The sequence below is a fragment of the Chaetura pelagica genome, unplaced genomic scaffold (assembly GCF_000747805.2).
Source record: "Chaetura pelagica isolate M959 unplaced genomic scaffold, ChaPel_1.0 scaffold249, whole genome shotgun sequence".
NCBI lineage: Eukaryota > Metazoa > Chordata > Aves > Apodiformes > Apodidae > Chaetura > Chaetura pelagica.
This window is the reverse complement of record NW_009954538.1, coordinates 1414606-1432608: the sequence shown is the minus strand read 5'-3', so window position 1 is coordinate 1432608 and position 18003 is coordinate 1414606. Positions and strand designations below refer to the sequence as shown.

Here is an 18003-nt window from a genome sequence, read left to right as displayed (position 1 = left end):
GACAGGGGACCCAAACTAGCTGGATTCACGGAACTCATCACTGAAATAACTTCTTGCGGTGCCTCTCTGTTTAATTCTTTCTGAACCAGCCCTCTCCCATGAGTGAAACAATCTTGCCTGCAGATTGAGGAGGGTGGGAGGGATTTGAACATTAATCTGATGTAGATTATACATCCGCCTCCCTCTCCCCTTCTCACTCTCTCTCTCCCTTTCCCTCTCCCTTTCTTTCTGTCTGTTTCTCTCCCCTCCCTCTCCTTCCTGCTTCATCTCTTCAAGAAAGTGAACATAAAGTAAAAACACGGAGAGAGAGAGGCAGAGAGAGAAAAAGCTCCCTGAAGAGGGAAGCCCCAGCAGGCAGTAGCTGTTTGGATTTGCCTGGCGCTGCCTTTCTTGCTTTGCTCCCAAGGAATACCTTTAATGGGATCAATTGCCTCAGTTCCTTTATAATCAAGTCCACCGGAAAGGCAGACTCAACATATTATGGGCAACTGTGTGAAGTCTCCGCTGAGAAACCTCTCAAAAAAGGTATGTTCCCTGAATCAAAGTGCACTGTGCATTTCTAGCCCTGCTTCTTGGGAGGGGTGATGTTGTGGGCAGATGGGAATGGGAGGTGGGAGAAACACAGAGATGTGTATGAAAGGTTCAGCTCTCTTCACCAGACTTTTTTTTGTAAGTGCTGCTCATGCATGGGATGTTGGGTGCCACAGCATGCCTGTAATTAAACGTGTGTGGATGCATGCACAGGAGCAGGCTTGTGTCCTGCTCCGTGTGTGTGTGTGTAGAGCTGGGCACATGGAAGCTGGTGCTGGTAAATGTGCACAGTGTGCTGGCACGCATGGTCTGTACAGGCATCTGAATGCGTGTTTATATGTGTGAGTTTGTGCGTGTGCTTCAGTCGAGAGGTATCTTCATCAGTGCAGCCGTGTGTCATTTCTGGAGGGACAATGTACTCATGTGCACGTGAATAGTTGTGTGTCTGTACATGTTCCTGCTGGCATGTAACTATACACACACCTTGTGAGCCCACCTGAAGTGTGTGTGTGTCCTTAGCTCATTCTGTCTCTACATACACATGCTGAGGTGCATGAGTAAGTGTGCAGTGTTGGTTGTGAGTGTCTAGGGGAGGACTTTGTATCACACCCATCTCCCTGCTTTTGTGCTGCTGTGTGTGTGTGTACCTGCTGGTGGATGTCCCCAGAGAACTCTATATGTAGAAATGTATGTATTTTTATGTATTTTCATCTTGCATATCTACACATCTGGTTTGTTGGCATGTGTTAGGGTGTAGAAGCGTGGTTTCCTCAGTGAGCTGTTTATCCATGCCTCTGTGAGTGGATGCACTGGGCCCTGGCTGCGTGTTCGTGCATCATGCCACATGTCAGCACAGCCCATGTGTCTACATGCTTGGGCTCAGCTGGAGTTCATCTGCAAGCCGCCATGGGTGGTCTGTTAGGCTTCAGCCTGCAGTCTGCTTTGTGCTGAGGTTTTACAGTGTTCCCAGGACAAATTAGATTCAGGAACAATTCTGCTATTAATGACAAGGATGAAATGGGAATGACATGCCCCAGAAATACTTCTTGTTTGACAGAGGAAGGTCTTGCAGCACTGTGTACCTGTCAACCACACGGCTCATACTTAGCATTGCTGCAAATCTAATAACTCAGCAAAAAGCTATGCAATTCACTCCTCATAAATTACAAAGTTATGATAAGCATCCGAAGTATTGCAATGAGGAGCTATCTCTTTGGAGACCTGGCTGACAGTCAAATGGCACTGCCATCAGGATGCTTCACCAGGGAGACCTTGCCACCCAGGAAAGTTCCCCTGGCAGGGAGCTGTTGGGGAGAGTACCTCACTAGCAGGGATTTTCTTTTGGACAGACATTTGCCTCTTCTGTGTAGAAACACAGTTTTCTTCTTATCTCATGTGCTGTAAACAAAACCAGTAATGGCACAGATCTGCTGCGGGGGAGCTGGGCTACTCAAGGAGGGAAGGCAGTGCTGAGACCAGTCCCTAGGTCAGGGTGACCTTCACGGAGAGCTAGAAGTAGCTCAGCTTTACCCAAATGTTGCACATACAAAAAACCAACCTTGTTGCTCATAGGTCACCTCCAACGTGCAGTACAAGGAGCTGGCTGCAGCTGTGCTCAACATGATCAAGGCAATTGCAGTCTGATGTGTGGCCAGGCTGCTTAAATCAAAATGAATTCAAGAATTTATAAGTTCTGTGTCATCAGTCTTTTAGGTAGTTTATACTTTCACTCCTAAAAGCTGCTTAGAAATATGCACTTTGTTCCTAATTAGAAGGGCTAGGATGGAAGGACTAAAAAGAGAAATTTGCAAAGCTGAATTAGAGAATTTTGCAGACGTTGATGCAGCAAGCCATGAATTAAGGCCTTGGACACTCATCCTGACAGATCCTGGGGCTTTGCCGTTCTTTTGATCACAACACACATGATTATAGTGGAGACTTTGCAGGTCATTCTTAACATTGCACAGCTTCACTTGACTGTTTAATCATTCTGGTCTCTCTTCTCAGATTTTACCTTGGGCAGACTCCTTTTGCTGAAATGGTAGAGGGACTGTAGACAACACGTGTGAAAGCTGCTCTTGGGTGACAGATTGAGCTCTCAAATACCTGATTTCAACCCAAAATTTGGGAGTCACTCCCAGGTACCAGCTGGTTTGGTCTGGGACTAGCTGACACAGGGGTACCTTGCCTGTTCCAATGGCAATGCTCAGGCTTTGTCTCCATGTTTGTTTTTGGCAGCTTCACTTCCCCACTATCACAGAGGTCCCCCATGATCCCAGTGGCCACCCTGGCTGCCTTTCCCTCTGAGAGGCACTGCTTTTGGGTGAAGAGGCCCCTCTGGGCTTGTTGCTCTGCAAAGTCCCTCTGACATGCAGGCAGGAAAATGTCATGAATCTTGTTGTACTTATGCTGTGCAGAAAAGGAAAGCTTTGGCATCCAGGTCTCTGGCTTTGCCACCCACACCATCACTACAGACATCTCTAAATCAGCCCCGTCTTTTCACTCTGCATAGTTGGCTGGTCTGACACAGCCAGTCTCAGCCAGGGAGGGTAGTGGTCCTTTGCTCGAGGAAGGAACAGGGAAAGTCTGAGCTCCCCATTCCTGTCCTTGCCTTTTGCTTGCTGTGCACACTGCTGTTTTCTCTGTAACGGGCAGGCAATGTGGCTTTGCCTTGTACCCATATCACAGCTCCCTTTCTGGCTCTGCCAGGATGTAGGAGGAATGTGATGGAAGGACTTTGTGCTGGTCCTTGCAGGAGAGACCTGGAGGGGTGCTGGCAGAGGGAACATCAAATGCCATAAATCCTGCCCGCAGCAGCAGAGTGGGGCAGGGATCCCCTATGGGGTCTTGCTGAGACGTGCACCTTTTGTCTTGGTGCTGCATCAGGTTGTCTGGTCAGGATCCTCGGTGGCCCTTTGGCAACTGTTTCCTCAAACTGGCAATCCCTGTCCACACAGGAAAAGAAAGGGATGACCATTCTGTGGAACTGCTGCGTGGCTTGCTAGTAAATGCTATTGACTGGAAGGGTCAGCAAACAGGGATTAGGGGCTGTGGGGCCTTTGATCTTGCATGTGGCTTCAGTGGAATTAAACACAGAACTGATGTGGGTTATTTTAAGCAGTTCATATTATTTGGTATATTAAACTGGAAAACGTGCCAAGGAATAAAGCTGCTAATTTTGAAATTACATTGCACTGATACCATGAAGCTGTGCAGTTCAACACAGATGCCTTGGCATTTAGCTGAGCTAGTAATATGCCATTTGTGGATGGTTGCTCATCTTTCAGGTTTTTAAGGACAAGTGCCCCATGTGTCACATTTAATCAGATGTATTTCTTCCTCATCCATGACTGCAATGGGAATTATTTTCTGCTTTATCATTTTCTTTCTCCATGGCTTGCTTTTTGAGTTGTTTTTTGTTTTGATGCTTGATATTCATATGACGTTATACCTGAGCAGATTAGTGTAAGACTGTGTACAAAAATATGAACTACAAACCAAGTGTGTGATATAATAGCACATGGCAGACACAGCAAGTAGATACAATAGACTTGGATAAGCGTGAATGGGGAGTGCATGTATTTGTGGTCTTTTAGCCTGGAAAAGCACCTCGGGCTTTAAGGAAAGGGTTAACAGAGACAATGACAATTGACAGACTTCTCTGATCACCCCTGGGAGCACTGTCTGTAAAAGTAGAGGAATCTGATGCATGATTAATGTTTATTCTATAAAATTAAGGGTCCTGTGGGTTGTGCTGGCTTTTTATAGCTGCATGGGAATATCAGGATAAGAGTTTTCTTGCAGAGCCAGGGAAATGCACTTCTATAAAAGGAAAGCAGTGCCTCTTTATAAAATCCAGTGCTGGATTCTGTTCTGGAGCCCTAGCTTAGCAGGACATGTACACTTAGGAAAATGTGTGAATGCAAATGGACAAAAATGATCTGTGCTTTGGGACTGTCAGTGATTAGAAGAGGCCAGTGCAATAACTGCCTGAGACCCTGAGGATGTAACTAATTAGAAGTAGCATGGGGAGTGTGAGCCTGCAGTTGGCAGAGCCATCCGATGCTGTAAGTGGCCTTCTAATAATAATATAAAGCATGTGCTGCTGTGTTGCTGTAACATAATGCAGAGCTGAACCTAAGGGAGGGGTTTTGTGCAGGCTCTGCCTGGCATCCTGGGGATGCCCTGGCTGCAGGGCCCTGCCAGCAGCTGGGCACTGGCCACAGGCTGGCACAGGTACTGCTGGGGCGGGACCTGCTCCTCCTTTGCAGCTTACTCAAGGGATTCTTTAACTCTGGGGCTGATAGTAGGAGCCCCCTGGGCTGTGTCTGGGGAGATGTGAGCAGTGCTGAGGGTTTGATGTCATTTCAAAGCAAAATTCTCCTGCTTGGTTGTACTTCTGTCAGCCTTTGAAAGCGAACTCCTGGACTTAGTGCTTCTGTACAAATCCTAATAGGCCAGTGGGGGGGACGCAGCATGGACCAGATGAAGGAAATTTAGCAGTAAAGTCTCTGCGAGGCGGTTCAGTAAATCTTCAGAGGAACGGCTGGGCAAGATGGGGAGGTAACATCCTCTGTTGTGTTGTTTGCTTGCTGCTCGTTGGCTGGGAAGATCCGCCATGAGGAGAAGACGTGCTATAAGGCTGTCCAGACCAGCGAAGAGGGGCCGTCGGCCTGCGAGTACCAGGGTCCTCTCATGGTGCTGGCCCAGAACTGCGCCGTCATGCACAACCTGCTGGGGCCAGCATGCATCTTCCTGAGGAAGGGCTTCGCAGAAAACAGGCAGCCTGTACGTAAGTTACACCCAGCTGGGTGAGACACGCACAAAGCCACGTGGATGTGAGCCAGGAATGCAGAGCTGCCCGTGTGCTCCGTCTGCATGGAGCTCTGTAAGCACCAGCCCTGGGTCTGGAGCATCCCAACTCCAGCTCCAAGTGCAAATACAATCATAGGGAAATGTCTGATCCAAAGGATGTGCAGAGATATCCCCATGCCTAACCACTGGGAAAGGAGAAGTCTAAAAAAGCAGCTATGGAAGGTAGATCCAAGCCTACACTCAAGTAGGCATAATCAGATGGACTCAAGAGCAGGACTTAGGACTTCAGGACTGATATAATTATGTGGACTCAGGAGGAGTCCAGTGATCTAAGATGTTATTCCAGCAAGACATCTGCATCTCATTCCCAGAGGCTCTGATTAGCTTTTAAGGCCTAAATAGTCACTTAAATGCAATTCAGGGCATCCATATTGGGAGCAAGCTGTCCCCCAGAGATGCCCATATTTGATACTGTTCATGTCAGCTCACAGTGAGCACATTAGTACCAGCAGAAATAAACACACATCTGCCTCCTCAGATACCCAAACACAGTCTCTTATGCACTGTTGTACACAGCCTGACACTGCAGCAATCCCAGCCGGATAAACCAGAGCACATCAGTCTGTCCTCATATTTGCAAATAGTGTCAGGCTACCAAATGCCCATACACACACACAGATAAATAGCAAAAGCATCTCTCCATTCAGTCACACCTATTTGTGCCTGTGTGTTCATATGCATCTAATGTATGCATTTATATTCAAACAATGAAAATTTATATGTAAATTCAAAAATATACACCTGGACATGTTAAATATACATAAGTACACACCCCAGGATTGTATCTTTATAAGAAGTAAAACACGTTTTTGCACATAAACATTTCGTTCCTACAATAACATTAATTTAAAGTTATGCATAAAAATGTGATTAACAGGTATTTAATAGATATGTATGAGTGAATATGAACATTGTCAGATATTTACCCAGTGTGTTCCATATTCTTCTGGTGAAATAAAACTCATCCGAATTCCCTGAGTCAGAGCTTTCTTGCCTTCCCTAAGAAATCTCTGTCTTGTGCACTGATGTTGTTATTTATAGCTGTAGGAAACACTTAAACCTTTATTTCTGAAGCCTCTTCTTCAACCAACAACCCATGAAAGAGTCATTATTTGTCATTATTGATTAAAAGGCTTTTATTCTTTCTAACCTTCATCCACTAAGTGACCACATATTCCTTGTACCAGTTCACTAAAACACAAAACAACACTCTTACACAAGCACACTTTGGCATGCACAAAGAGACCTGTCATAGGAGATAGGTCCATCTCCCTAATGAGAGGCTCACAGCTGGACAGGTGTCCAACCTGCTGAGGCCCTGGGAAATCACAGTACCCTCAGAAGTCCCCAAAATAGGATTAGTGAGGTCTCTAACTACCCTGATGTAGAGTAACTGTATCTCATAAACAGCTTTACTTTTACTGACTCTGTAGACCAAAAGGATTTATTGCACATAGAACAGATAGAATGAAAGTAAGACCATTACATATAATGGACTCTTCTGAGGGTCACCTCTGCTCATATCTAGGATGTAAAGTCTCTGAACAGTTTTATTCCTCTTTCCATATGTTCTCCAAAAGCTCTAGAGTGATTCAGCACATTTTTTTCCCAAGCAATTTTCCTCCTTTATCATTTTAGGAGATCTTCTTTCAAATTTAAAACAGAAAACCTCTTCATGACGTTAGTTATGACTTGAGTCAGATTTTTGGAGGGACGTAAACCCTCCTCCTCCTTTTGCATTCACAGTCTGTGGCTCCCTGATGGTAGAATCTGCATGTGCAAAGATACGAGCCCTGCAAACACAAATGCCTTGGCATGCAAAATTGGTGCTGAAGCCCCCGTTTCTGACATGTGTCTGTCATGTCAGTTGCAATGGAGTCTTCAGGGAGTGAGGAGGAGGAGGGTCTCGTGGCGATGTGCTGGAGGAAGGCCTGGGTCCTACCCCAACCCCTCTGACAAGACAGCAGTTACCAGGGGTGAATCACCGTGCCCTTCGCTCAGTGCGGTGCTGATCCCCGTCCGGCTGCCAGCGCTACCCGGGGGTTAATGGTTGTGAGCTCTGGAAGGATGTGCACAAGGGGTGGTTTCCATCTGCTACTTTATCTAAGGCAGGAGGGAATTACTGCCTCCTGCATCCGGTCTAAGAAGTTTGAATTGTTTTATTACTTGGTGTTGATGAAAGCAGAACAAATGGGATGACATGTTTGAAAATACCAGGTCTGTGAAGGATGAAACGGCAGAGCCAGTGTGCTCCAACAGCTCCATCCAGCACAGAGATGCCTCTGGGAAGGTTATGAGTGGCAAGCTGGTCATTTCTCTGGCACAGCCCACTTTTACACAGACGTAAACCAGTGTGTGTCCTAGTTTGTTATGCACTCTGAGCAGCCACCATTAGTTTTCAGAGGAGCCTGTGGTTAAATAGCAAAGGATCATCCTTCCCAAACTGATCAAGGGCACTGTCTGCAGGGATGTGTGGTGGGGCTGGAGGACACCTGGAAGGCAAGAACCTCCCCATGGTTCAGGCAAAAAGCCAAGAGTGAGACAGCAAAAGAGATCGCATTTCTGTTTCCAAATTTTCAGATGTTTTGGATTTGCCTGGGAGCCATGAGAGGAATTAGAAAGGGCATTTAAACCAGGAAGCAGTGCATTTCCATGCTCATCTTTCCTTCTTGGTGCAGTGCTGGAGTTTTCCTATACTCTTTTATACCCTCCCCTTCTTCCAAGAAATTCATATTGGATGTTTGAAGTTGCAGTCTTTCCTGAACATGGTGAATCCTTGTCCTGTTTTGTCTGTACATTACCTTGATGATGTCTGTGTTTTGTGTCTGCCCTCATGCCTGCTTTCAAAATGCTTGTAGAAGGAGTTGAGGATGGGGGAATGGGGGAAGTTCCTACTCTTTTGTAGGGACCATTTGGGGAAGAACAACACCATGTCCCAGTACAGGTTGGGGGCTGAACTGCTGGAGAGTAGTGTAGGTGAAAGAGACCTGGGGGTCCTGGTAGACAGGAGGATGACCATGAGCCAGCAATGTGCCCTTGTGGCCAAGAAGGCCAATGGCATCCTGGGGTGCATTAGAAAGGGTGTGGTTAGTAGGTCAAGAGAGGTTCTCCTCCCCCTCTATTCTGCATTGGTGAGGCCACATCTGGAGTATTGTGTCCAGTTCTGGGCCCCTCAGTTCAAGAAGGACAGGGAACTGCTCGAAAGAGTCCAGCGCAGAGCTACGAAGATGATTAAGGGAGTGGAACATCTCCCTGATGAGGAAAGGCTGAGGGAGCTGGGTCTCTTTAGCTTGGAGAAAAGGAGACTGAGGGGTGACCTCATCAATGTTTACAAATATGTAAGGGGTGAGTGTCAGGGGGACGGAGTTAGGCTTTTCTCGGTGATGACCAGTGATAGGACAAGGGGTAATGGGTGTAAATTGGAGCATAGGAAGTTCAAGGTGAATATCTGAAAAAATTTTTTTACTGTGAGAGTGACAGAGCACTGGAACAGACTGCCCAGGGAGGTTGTGGAGTCTCCCTCACTGGAGACATTCAAAACCCACCTGGATGAGTTTCTGTGTGATGTACTCTAGGTGACCCTGCTCTGGCAGGGGGGTTGGACTAGATGATCTCTCGAGGTCCCTTCCAGCCCCTAAGATTCTATGATTCTATGACCAACTGTAGGAGATGGCACTGGGATGTTGGCTGTGAGAGAGCTCGTGGCTGTGTCTGTCCTGCCAGAAGGCAAGGATCAAGCAGTGATCCAAGCTGACAATAGCACAGACCTGCTGGTTACAGGGACTGCTTCCAGCTGTTTTGATCTGGCTGTGTCAGCAGGAGCTGCAGCAGGAAATACAATCAGAGCTTTACAGGAGATCACAACTGCTGCAGTGCCAGTCTCCGCTCCAGGACTTGGTGCTGGAGAATGATGTTGGAGTTTCATGAAGGTCATAGTATAATCAGGTGGGGAGGCCACACATATGGCTGTGCTGGCCCAGATCTCTTCTGTTTTGGAGGAGCACCTGTCACCCCCTGCCCAGCAGATGAGATGGAGAAGAGCTTCCACAGGGAAGTGTGCAGGCTGCCACCCACCCCTCTTGGGGAGAAGAGCTGGGAAGCCTTGCTAGCTAGATGGTATTAAACATGTCATCACCTTCTTGTTTCTTCTCTCACCTTCTGACTTGTCCCAGAACTGTTTGCACCAACAAGTGCTATTCTGAACCTATGTTTGTGTGAAGCTTTAACATAGTATGTTCTTTTTGCAGGATAGAGAGCTGCGTCCGGAAGAAATTGAAGGTAAAACTTGTTGCTCCTTCTGTGTCACCTTTCTCCCTGCCCAATGAAAACCTCCTGGCTGGCCCTTCCAGTTTGATCTCCATGGGGTAAAATAACTTGGGGCAAATCAAGGGAGACAATTACTGGAATAACTGCTGGCAACCCCAGCAAAAAAGAAATACATAAAACTGCAAGAGTACTGATAGTGAAGGAATTTGCATCCAGTCCAGGTTCTTCAGGGTGGGAGGATAAGTAAAGCAATGGGATGTTAGCTGTCAGGGAACTGCTGTCCACCTCAGCTCCCACAGAAAGTGTCACAGAGCATTGAGCTCTAGGGAAGGTGTTCTATGTGCTAATCCCTACAACGAGTGCTATATCCTATAGTGCAGGGGTAAAAGCTGGGAAAACTTACCTGCTTCCAGTTTCTTTAGGGAGTGTGGTTTAAAAACAATCAGTCCCTGGCACTTGTAGTACAAGAAAGCTTTCCTGTAAGGAAAAGGTCAGCAGTGCTGCTTAAGAGCTTGATGTTGCTCCAGTGATTGCCTCTTTGCAGGGAGATCTTCTGGGAAAATACAGAGTATCTTAGGGAGTCTGGCCTCCTAAAGGGCTGCTGATTCTGGCATGGTTTCCTGGAAAAGGTATTTCAAGCTGTCATTGACAATATTGTTCTTTTTTGGATCTACTCCCACAGAATTAAGAGAAGCCTTTAAAGAATTTGATAAAGACAAGGATGGGTTTATTAACTGCAGGGACCTGGGGAACTGCATGCGAACCATGGGCTACATGCCTACTGAGATGGAGCTAATAGAGCTCTCCCAGCAGATCAACATGAACTGTGAGTAATGTCCACCTCGCTGTGCCTCCCTGTTGCTGCTCTGCCTTGCATCACTGCCTCAGGCTCTCTTGGGCTCTCTCAGGCTCCTGCTGTCTCTTTTCCTTGGTTGCTTTTGTTGTTGTTCTCATTTTTGGTCCATATTATGTCCTTTTCATTTGTGGTCTTTAGCAGTTGATGCCTTTGTTTCTTGCTTATCAGACAAAGGGACTGTGTGCACTGTGCTGTCTGGGAACAGTGTGTGGAAGGGTTGTCCTTTGTGCTTATGCTGTTAGGTATAAAACTGCCCTTGATGTGGGCAGGTAGGTTGTGGATGTTGTCATATTGAAGCTGGTGTCAGCTCCAAGAGCAAGCCTGGGAAGGTGGAGATGCTTTGGTCAGAGTGGGTGATGGATGGGCTGTTCCCTGTGCTGTGAATGTACATAGATCTGCTGTGTGCCTGGGGTTGGGCTGTGAGCGGGCTGTGCTGGCAGTGTCAGATGGAGGCATCTGCTGGAGTCATGGAAAAATGTGACAATTCCAATTCACTGCAACTGTGTTTGTCCCCCATGTCTTTCACCATCATTTTTTGTTGCTCTCTTGTCTGTGGCACTGCAGGGTATTACTCTCAGCCAGGTCAAAAAAAGGATATTTAGTGCACATTATTTCTGACACATGATGATGTAAAAAAGGACAAGTTACTTGGTCAATGGAAAGGAAACAGTTGTGACAGATGCAACCAGTCACGCACAAAAGCAGCTGATAACCCTGGTACACAAGTGCTTAGGAATTTGAGTGTGACTGCCAGCTTTCAGATATGGAACAAACAAGAAAAAAGACTAGTACAATGAATAAACAGTTGGACATATATTAGCCACTGCTAATGGAGCAAGGCTGTCACTGCTGCAGGGCACTGCCCTGGCCATGCAGGAACATCATGCTGTGCCCTTGCTGTGCCCTTTGGCACAGCCACAGCAGAGGTTGCTCTAAGCACTAGAGTGATCAAGCTTCTAATACCTAGTACATGACTCCATAAGGATGTGACAGTCCATGGCAGCCTAGGGTGAAATAGCTTGGCATCATTCTGCCTGGCCCACAGTCCAGAAAATAGAGAGACAGTGTAAAACTACCTCTGCTTTTCCTTCCACTATCCTGCACCTTCTGTGGTTTGCTTCCTGGACATCGAAGCACTTTCTGGGGCATGCAGAAGTGCAGAGTGAGTGCTGGTCTTAGTTAACATACGGAGTTCTTACACACAGTCTTTCATCTTGTCCCAAGTGGGTGGCCATGTGGATTTTGAAGATTTTGTTGAGCTGATGGGACCAAAGCTTCTAGCAGAAACTGCAGACATGATTGGTGTCAAAGAGCTCCGTGATGCCTTCAGAGAGGTGAGTGCTCCCTACCGCGTGCCCCCCAGAAAGGTGAGCAACAGGAGACAGGAAAGAGAGAAGACCCACTGGGGAAGAGAAGAGGAGGAGGAGAGAGCAGCACAGTGGAAGACAGAGAGAAAGCCAAGAGAGGCATGAAACAAGGGAGGAGCAGAGAAAGTCACTAAGATAAGGGAACTCTTGAGCCAAGGAAGAGGAAAGCTGATGCAGAGAGAGCAGTTACAGGGGATTTCTGAGGAGAAAAGACAGACTGGATCCAAAAGGCACCCAAAGGAGTAGAAGGAGGGACACAAAACACTTGCATGAAAAATAGAGCACTCAGGAGCAGGACAATACAAAATCCAACCCAGAGCAAGATCCATTTCCATTAACTGCATTTCCCCTGCTGGTATTTTTAATGTACTTGCAGTTTGACACCAATGGTGATGGGGAGATCAGCACCAGTGAGCTGCGAGAAGCCATGAAGAAGCTTCTAGGGCAGCAGGTGGGCCATCGGGATATTGAGGAGATCATCCGGGACGTGGATCTGAATGGAGATGGGCGTGTGGATTTTGAAGGTGAGAGGGGATGAACACTCCCTGTCCATCTGCTCTGGGATGAGTCAGAGTTTCGGCTCAGAGGTGGAAGTGGAAGGGAAGATTTGCATGCTTGGGGCCCTGGTATCTGAAGTATGGAGAAAAAGGCAAACAAGACTTTTTTTTTAACCTAGTCAGCTGAGGAAAATGGAGAACATTGGCCCCCACAGGGAATTTCTCAACTGAAGTGTTCATTTGTGTATCATCTCTTGCTACATCTCATTTTCAGCTGGGTCTCCATAACTCTAGCATGGCACAAGATATGCCCTGTCACAGTGAAGCAGATTCTGGTATACACATTATTATGCCAGCATCCTTTTTATAGGACATTTTCCTTTATCTTAAATCTATTACAAGAGCTGTGAAGAGGCTAGATTGGTGTGGAGAATGCATTGCACCATCCATGTCCTCTGGCTCACCTTATTATCTGCATTTATAGAGAATCTCTTTCTCTGCCATTTTGCCAGAAGATGGTCACGAGCCAGATGTGCTCACTAGGACTGCAGATATCTGATCTAGAGGTGTCATGTTAAATCCTAGAGGATAATTCATTTCTTTTCCCACTTTTCATGCCAGAAGGACTTGTAAAAATAAGAGCGTTGAGGCTACTATCCTAGCCATTAGCTGTGACAGGAGCAATATTAATGGATCTCCTGGTTTCTGGCAAGGGATGCCGTTGATATCAGTCAGCTAAGAGGATACAAGAGCTGGAAGGTGTGAGAGCATGGCAGACTGCTTGCTTTCCTAGTGCAAATCCAAAGTAAGGGTGAATGAAACACAGGAACTGTGAAATTAAAATAAAATTTACAGAATTTTTTTTGCTCAACGGCATTCCGTGGTCTTGTGCATGACAAGGAATCTCAGTCCTCAGGGCTGCTGAAGCTTCTGAGAGCTTTGAAAATGCTAAAAATAGTGAAGTGTCTCCCTAGAAGGTATTTGGTAGCTGCAATTGTTCTAATGCACTGGCTGATTACATGACAGTAGCTCTCCTTGTTTCCCACAACTAAATTATGTTAGACAGCTAAAATACATGAAATGCTATCCCAGTATCATTTTCTCTGTGAGTTACTGCATTCATTGTCAAAGGAGAGCTCCAACAACAGGAGAGGAGAAGCCAAGGGGGTAATTTACACTGCCCTCCTCTTTGCAGAGTTATTAGTTCCCTAACAATTCAAGTGCAGAATGAAAACACGTTTATATTTGATGGCATTTACACTCAATTTAAACAATTGTAATTGACTTCACAAGCTCCAGAGTGGTGAAGAAATAGATCCAGGATATCCTGGCTCCAGAGATCCAGTTAACCTGTATCTTTATAAACAAGAAGTCCAACAAAGTAAACTCTTCTCTCCAAAATGCTGCTACCTACCAAGTCACTAGTGCTGTCCCACACTAGTGTCTCTGTGAAGTGGCAAGCTTACTAAGAAATCACACTGTGCTCAGCTGTAGTGTCTCACAAGGACTTGCTTGTGCAAACAAGACTGAACACTGGCTGGGAAGAAGTCCGAGGCAATTAATTGACCTACTAGTGGGATCATGTCACCATATCTAATGCAAGGATTAAAGCTCATTTTGCGTGAGCTCTCCAGGGCCAGTCACAGAGCAGCACAGACCTGCTGGCAGCGTGTAGACTCTCAGTATCACCTTGTCTGCATGCTATTCCCAGGGAATGAGAGCTGGGTTAGGGACCATGGATGCCTTCTGCTTCATGGATGTCTTTTCTCGTTGGTTGCAGAGTTTGTTCGCATGATGTCCCGTTGAAAACAATTCTCAGCTAAAGAAGAATCAGCACCTTAGAGAGGGCAGAAGAGGACCTAAATGGAGCATCTAGCCCCGATGTTTCCACATGAAGGTTTATCGTCTGGCTGCAATTGGGACATTCCAAGATGACCTGCTGCTCCTCCCTCATGGCGGTCCCCTTGCCCCTCCACCCTTTCACACTGTGAAAGACTTGCAACTTCCTACAACTGGAACCATTCCTTGGAAATGATTGCAGGAAACTGTAGAGCCAAGACTTGCCATGATGCTTTCATGGGATATTTGCAACTTTAGACTCCTCCTCCCCAGCTTTGTTCTCCCATCAGCTGCTGCAAAGCAAGAGCAGGAGAAACCCTCTTGCCTTGGTGGATGAGAGCAAAGCCGTTGGGACTGGTGGCAGCCTCAGGGCGTGCTCTGCACTTCTTGGTTTCCCTTGGTGAACTGTGTCCGTGTTTGCTGTCTGTGTGTGTGTGTCTATCTGTGTGGAGTTATTTATGCATCTCCTGTGGTTATGTTTACCAAGAGTAAATTCAAATACATGTCTTGCGGGGGAAAGCGATAAATATGCACGCTGAAATGATGTGGAGCCTGGATGTCCCTGTGAGAGGTGGTGGCTGGGCTGGGGGAGAAGGGCTGAGGCAGATGCACACCACGGTATCTGTACTGGGGTCCAGAGCCAAGTCCTTGCTGTGGGAAGGAGAGTCACTGCTGGCCACTAAGCCTGTGCAGGGCTTTGCCCTCCCTCCTGCTGTCCTCTTGGAAAAGGGGCCTGGAGGTGCCTCTGGGTGAGGGCAGTTTGAGGGGTCCCCAAACCTCCACATCCCCCTGCCTTGCAGGGGGGCAGGAGAGTGTCAATGAGCAATGGGAGAGAGGGCACAGAGGGGAGCTGGGTGGGAGGGGGATAGGCAGCAATAGCCAACTCCCCCTTTTTCAGACCATTTGAAACACAACTGTGAACGTATGCACAGTGGGGGCTGAGCTGTGGGAGCTGAGCTGTAATACTGTTGGTGCTGAGGATTGGCTGGGAGCCTCCTTGTGCAGCAGTGCCCTGCTCTCCAGCTTCTTCACACCCAAAATGCTGCACATCTGCAGTGGTGACAACAGCAGCCTCTGGGCACTACGAGCTGCTTCCAGACACATCAGATGCTCATCCTCCTTCCCCTTTCCCCAAGATTATCCCAACCTCCTGCTCCCTTCCTTTACTCTGCCAGACCCACAATTGTCAGGACTGGTTTCTGCTTGTTTTCATTATTGCTGTGTGTTTCTCAGAATGACTGGGAGCTGTTTTCCTCTTAGCCCCCTTACTCCAAGTCGGAGATTAGAGACCAACATCCTCCTGCTTCCTCAATCTCAAATCTTTCATTTCCCAGGTTCCATTTCAAATTCTCGGGGCCCACAGATCCATGTCCCAAAGGAGGATTTTCTCTCTGCTTTCCTGTTGCTGTGCCAACCAGCATAGCTTCAGTGATGGCTGACATCCCTGCAATGGCAAAACTCTATTTCTCCTGGTATTTGTGTGTTTGGGTACTTGTGTTTGCACAGGCGTGTACACTGGGGAAGGTTTGTGTGTGCATGCATAAAAGCAAGGAGTGCAGATAGGTACCTGGGAGTGCAGCAGCACAGGAGTTTGTTTGCAAGTAGGTTTATGTAAACTAGGTGTGTGTATCTATGGAGCTGTCTTAGTAACGTGAGTGTGAGCCAAGAAATTGGAAAAAAGGATATGTAGAGATGTCCATATTTACTGGTACATCAGCTGTATTGTGCTTAGGACATGAGGGTGATAAACTGAACAGAGTCCAGAGTCTTGGTAAGTGGTACTTAGGATAATACTGGGGAGGGGGAGACCTGTGCAGGCTTGTGTCTGCCATAGGGAGTGTTTGCACACAAATGTGCTTCAGTTCCAGTGGAGCCTGTTGAAGAAGAAGGGTATGTGTGCACAGAGCAGGGCTGCTGCCCTGCTTGCCTGTGTGCAGCAGAGTAGCCGTGCCTGCCACAGGGACCGGTGGGGACTCGGGGCACACGCCTTGTGCTGTAGCCAGCAGGCACAAGCCTGAGGGACAGTCAGTGGCAACAGGCACGGTGGCTGCCTCTGCCTGCTCCCTCCCGGGTCCTGCGCCGAGCAGCTGCATCTTTTGCCCACAGTGGCAGATGGCAGGACATGGCCTTAATTTATTTTAAATTGTAAACCCATTTCTAGAGGCTGCACTGATCCACAGCACAGCATCACAGCAGCTGGGGATGATCTCTGCAAACTACTGCCATTTTCACTTGGGTGGGGCCCTGTGTTTGTACCATGACAGAGCTGTACTTGTCTTCCCAGGAAATGCAGGGACACCGGTGCTATGGGAAGGGCAGCTGCAGGACAGCTTTGTGTCATTGCAGAGGCAGTCCTGGAGACACAGCTACTTTCAAGGAAAGCTGGGTCTCTGCCAAATGATCTGTAGCTCTTTTCTGCCAGGTCTCACCATGATACAGTGAACAGGTCAGACAGGGCAGGTCTCCAAAGCATTAATTCTTTTTTCTTCCAGCAGAAGCTCTTGCTGGTTTTAACTTGCACAACAAACCCCAAATAATCCCAGAGAGTTTTACTATTTTCTTGTGCAGACAGGGTCAGAGATTAAAGCTCCAATCTAAATCATCTAATTCCAGAGATAATCCTTTTGCCCTCATCTCCAGTCTAGTACCAGGGAGGCTTCCAAATGGCTCCACATGGCAGGGCAGAGCTGGTCATAGCCCCATATCCCCCTGTGGTTCAGAAGCTGGTCCAGGTGGTGGGGGTGGCTCACTTTGACTTCTTAGAGGTCTCATTAGCCATGAGGTCTGCGTCTGACCCACATGTCTCCATTGCTCTTTTTGGACATCCGAAATCCTGATACTCAAAACGTGTGCCCGACACCATTTGGGAATGATCAGGGCTGTAGACCAGGCAGGACTGACTCAAGACTGAGAGTCATTTTGTCACAGCTGCCAAGGGACAGGGAGAGATCAAGGGATTGAGAAGACAGCCGTGAGCCTTTCACTTGTAGGTTACTGGTGTAAATCCAGCCTGCATCAAGGGACTGATGGCTCAGTGGATTAGTAACAGGACACAGAGCCTTTGGCATCTGGAGCACAAGCTGGCATCATATTGTTGGTGACAATTAAGTGATCCAGGGGCAGCAGTGTAGGACATCATGGACACAGGCCATCACAGCTCGTCTGCCATCCTCTGCCAGCAGCTGTGGCCAGAACATGAGCCAGGGGACTGCTCCTCCTGCACACAGATGAGCACAGCCACTATCCCTCCTCACTCAATGCAGCTCAGTTAATCCCTCTTGCTTCATGATGGGCTGCTGATTCTTGGGAAATAATCATCCAGGGTACTTATTAGAAGATGTGTTGACTGGGGAGGCAGAGGAGGTACAAAAATGCTTGGTGTGTTGTCTGCTAGAAAGGTTGAGTCCTCAGACAGAGGGGAAAAAGAGGGGTTGTGCCCTTTGTTCAAGGAAGGGAACTCTTCAATGAAACCCTTTATTTAAAAATGAAGAGCTGCTGGTGTTTTTTGTGAGATGTGCAGGAGTCCCAGGAGCCCTTGACAGGAACCCCAGTCTTGGCACAGCCATGAGAGCCCCTGGTGACACTCCCACAGCAGGGGATGAGCAGGGTTAGGTCCCAGCTGCCCTTATACATCTCTGGGGCCAAAGAGGCCACTTTGGCTGAGGGACCCGTCTTGGTCATACCTAAATGTTAGCTATCAAATCCCTTCATGTCTGAATGGGATGTGCTTATGGGCACACTGCTGCCATTTTGTGTGTGTGAGACCTGTGAG

At 47.5% G+C, this 18003-nt stretch overlaps 1 protein-coding gene across 2 annotated transcripts; it reads left to right on the top strand.

The window, feature by feature from the left end:
* Positions 1–239: 239 nt before the first annotated feature.
* On the top strand, positions 240–14742 carry CABP1 (calcium binding protein 1). 2 transcript variants are annotated; one of them, XM_010004824.1, is made up of 7 exons: positions 481–525; positions 5143–5319; positions 9654–9684; positions 10355–10498; positions 11753–11862; positions 12272–12419; positions 14173–14742. In XM_010004824.1, exons 1-7 carry the CDS (start codon positions 481–483, stop codon positions 14196–14198), a joined length of 681 nt encoding a protein of 226 aa, XP_010003126.1. In that variant the 3' UTR covers positions 14199–14742. The 2 variants fall into 2 exon arrangements, with proteins under 2 accessions (XP_010003127.1, XP_010003126.1); XM_010004825.1 differs by lacking the exon at positions 5143–5319 and having other exon boundaries at positions 240–525.
* The last annotated feature ends 3261 nt before the right edge of the window (positions 14743–18003 follow it).

Bases quoted from the DNA above. Each gene is read 5' to 3' on its own strand.
- CABP1 (XM_010004824.1), top strand. From the start codon at position 481: ATGGGCAACTGTGTGAAGTCTCCGCTGAGAAACCTCTCAAAAAAG. The intron at 526-5,142 runs GTATGTTCCCTG...TTGGCTGGGAAG, and splicing joins TGAGAAACCTCTCAAAAAAG to ATCCGCCATGAGGAGAAGAC. The intron at 10,499-11,752 runs GTGAGTAATGTC...TCTTGTCCCAAG, and splicing joins CCAGCAGATCAACATGAACT to TGGGTGGCCATGTGGATTTT.